The sequence below is a fragment of the Vittaforma corneae genome (genome assembly GCF_000231115.1).
Source record: "Vittaforma corneae ATCC 50505 unplaced genomic scaffold supercont1.1, whole genome shotgun sequence".
NCBI lineage: Eukaryota > Fungi > Microsporidia > Nosematidae > Vittaforma > Vittaforma corneae.
In genome coordinates this window covers 303,094-305,967 of record NW_006889834.1, presented here as the reverse complement: position 1 = coordinate 305,967, position 2,874 = coordinate 303,094, and the positions used below count along the sequence as shown (strand labels likewise).

The 2,874-nt window shown below is 37.4% G+C and overlaps 3 protein-coding genes across 3 annotated transcripts; 1 reads left to right on the top strand and 2 right to left on the bottom strand.

Moving 5' to 3' along the window:
* Positions 1 to 2: 2 nt before the first annotated feature.
* On the top strand, positions 3 to 848 carry VICG_00220 (uncharacterized protein; the record flags this gene model as incomplete). The annotated part of the gene is made up of 1 exon (XM_007603611.1): positions 3 to 848. A coding segment is annotated over one exon (846 nt), but the record flags the coding sequence as incomplete, so codon positions are not given.
* Positions 849 to 964: 116 nt separating this feature from the next.
* On the bottom strand, positions 965 to 1,327 carry VICG_00219 (uncharacterized protein; the record flags this gene model as incomplete). The annotated part of the gene is made up of 1 exon (XM_007603610.1): positions 965 to 1,327. One exon carries the CDS (start codon positions 1,325 to 1,327, stop codon positions 965 to 967), a length of 363 nt encoding a protein of 120 aa, XP_007603672.1.
* Positions 1,328 to 1,473: 146 nt separating this feature from the next.
* VICG_00218 (uncharacterized protein) lies at positions 1,474 to 2,658 on the bottom strand (the record flags this gene model as incomplete). The annotated part of the gene is made up of 1 exon (XM_007603609.1): positions 1,474 to 2,658. The coding sequence occupies one exon, from the start codon at positions 2,656 to 2,658 to the stop codon at positions 1,474 to 1,476; it is 1,185 nt and encodes a 394-aa protein (XP_007603671.1).
* Between the last annotated feature and the right edge of the window lie 216 nt (positions 2,659 to 2,874).

The window sequence follows — 2,874 nt, the reverse complement described above, 5'->3', positions numbered from 1 at the left end:
AAGGATTTGCAAGGAGCATGCACGGTAGAATTCTCAATGCATTTCAGCAACTTTATGTTGGATCTGAAATGCTTGCTGAAATAAGACCAAAGGTAGAAAAAATATTTGTTGCTCTTGCAAAAATAAGCATCGAGCTATATGATCATATTGGACCACGTTCACCATATTATATTCAAAATATGACGTTTTTGTTTACTCAAAACCATAATTTGCCAAGCACAGATATATTCCATACTTTGAATCGTATAAGAAACGAGACACAATGTGAACTAAAGATCAGTCAAAATATAGGTGAAGAGTTAAAACTAGATGACCAAAAAGCATGCGATTTGCAGAAATACTCCTGCGAAGTACTTAGCACTGAAATAGTGCCTGAGCTGCTAGGCTTATATCACATCTGCTATCTTTATGTGTTTATTCTGATCAAGGATAATAACGACATATTTCCTTCAAATCCCAATTATGACCTGATTCGTGTTATGGCCAATCTTGAGATTTTAGAAATATTTTCAAACATCATTGCTGAAATTCCTACAATTATTAGCTCACAGAACATGGGAAGTATAGCTGGCCTAAAGAATGCAATATCAAAACAAATGGCAGATGCTCGTACATTAGAAATCTTGGAAACTACATACAAAGAAATGGTAGGAAGATATAGTCCATCTGAGATACTTAAGAAGCTTTGTCAAATAACAAAAAGTGATATGGAAACCACTTTAAGTTACTTTTATAGCGCTAGCTCTGCCGAGCCGTCCAATGATGGGCTGGCATATGCCGTATCTCGTCTGAAGTCTAATCTCGTTTTATCGACATTTGAGTTTGACAAGGTGAAACAAAGCATCTGATTCAACAGTGCACCTGACTTATCATGCAATAAATTATCATTTATGCAGACGCATCTGTCCACCATTATTATTTACACAGTTTCAAACAAGAACAAATGTTAACATGCCATAAACTCTTAGAAATTTACTTTTAACTGAGCATCAATCGTACTGTTTTTAAGGAACTCGGCTACTCTTGTGATGTTCTTGTCATGCGCAGTGAGATCAAACTTCCTCTGGAACACTCTCAGTGTGTGTTTGGAGAACGTAGCTGTGCCATTTCCACAAGGAGATTTCCTGGTTGTAAATACGGCTTCGGCTGTTGGGAGAATGACCGGCTCCTTGGCGGATGGATCAAATTTCTGAATAAAATCGTAAAATTCTTTGGAAAATTTGTTCATGATCTTCCTGTCTGTTCCACTGAGCGTTATTGTTATGTTTCTAACTTCTCCTAGATCTATTGTCGGAATTTCTTCTTTTTTGTCAACAACAGTGCTCATGCAGGGTGAAAAATTTTACACAAATTTTTGCTCACCGAGAAGCATTAAAAAACTAGACAGTGGCCCAGTAATACATTTATCATGCAATGCCTTTATTTGGATGCTTCTTGTTTAACCATGCGAGCTAGGCTAGAAATTAGATTTGCTCATACTTTAGTCAGCAGCTTATACAATGATACGAAATAGCTTGCAAAACATGCCAGCGTAAATATTGCTAAATATATACAGATCATATAATCGGAGCATGACTTTTTGAAGCGTCCATATATTGTGAACAGCACTGGAAATCCAAAACAAAGAAGAGAGTTGAGAGGCTTGGCAACAAAATTTGACACAAAGTAAAAGTTGTACCATGACTGTGTTGTCAAGAAGTAACATAGAACGATCATTGAAATTCCAACAAGACGTTTATATCCATCACTTACATTGAACATGTCAATGAAATATGATTTGGCTGGATGAATCTGAAATGGAACAGTGATCACCAGCGAGGAAGCAAACAGGATAGTAGCCAATTTTGTCACAAGATGCTTCTCCTCCCATGCTAGGAATATCTGCTCTAAATTTGCAGGTGATCCGTTAATAACTGAAAATGCAGAATAGTTTATAAAACCAAAGCCAAGATACAAGCATGAAACGCAAACGAAGGATAGCATTATCAGAAACTTTAGCCGTGTTTCTGGAATTATAGACTCGTTGTGGATTGTCATTATTGATTGATGGCAAGAAAACCCAAACACAAAGAGTCCAATATTCTGAATAATGCTGGGCGGACTGCTTGTGAACATTTCAAAATTAAGAGGCTTGCCTGCCGATTCTATTTTCGACAAAGCAATGATCAGAATTATGCTAAGCGTACCTATGTACGACAGGTTTTTTAGTTTGCCGAGTTTAGAGCTCAAAATGCTTGGAGTAAGCAGGAGACATCCAAGACCTGTGAATAAAAATCCGGAAACGGAGGGATCTACAGTAAGAATGCCATTGTCTGCATCTGGTGATATCTTTTGTATGAGATTCTTCGCCAAATTCAAATATCCAGCAGCTACCACGAGGCATTTCAGAATAACAACTATGTCAACAAAATACTTGAAATTCTTTGAAACAACTGCTGCTCCTAATGTTGAAATGCTATGCTCCTTTTGTAACGCCTTGTTTCTGTCTATATAGACGTAAGTTCCGAAGATTGATGCAGCGCATGTGAGAACTGTCAGGATAGTGGTCCAAACGACCCCGTACAGATTGAATGTGTGTGGATATGAGTATATTCCTGCGCCAATGCATGATTTCATCAACCCAAAACAGATAATCAAATGTTCGGTTAGTGCTGCCATAAAGGAGAAATTTGAAGCACTGCTTAAAAAGAAAATTTAAAAGAAAAACAGAGAAAGCGCCAGCGTCGAACTATGCACAGACTTAAAGGGTTAGAGACAATGCAGCCATAAAGGGTATCATGGGATGATCTTATATTGATTTGCAGGCCAATGGAAACTCTTCACTCTTAAGCATTGGATAATTAAAATTGGCAAGATTTCATTGTAAGTGTTTAA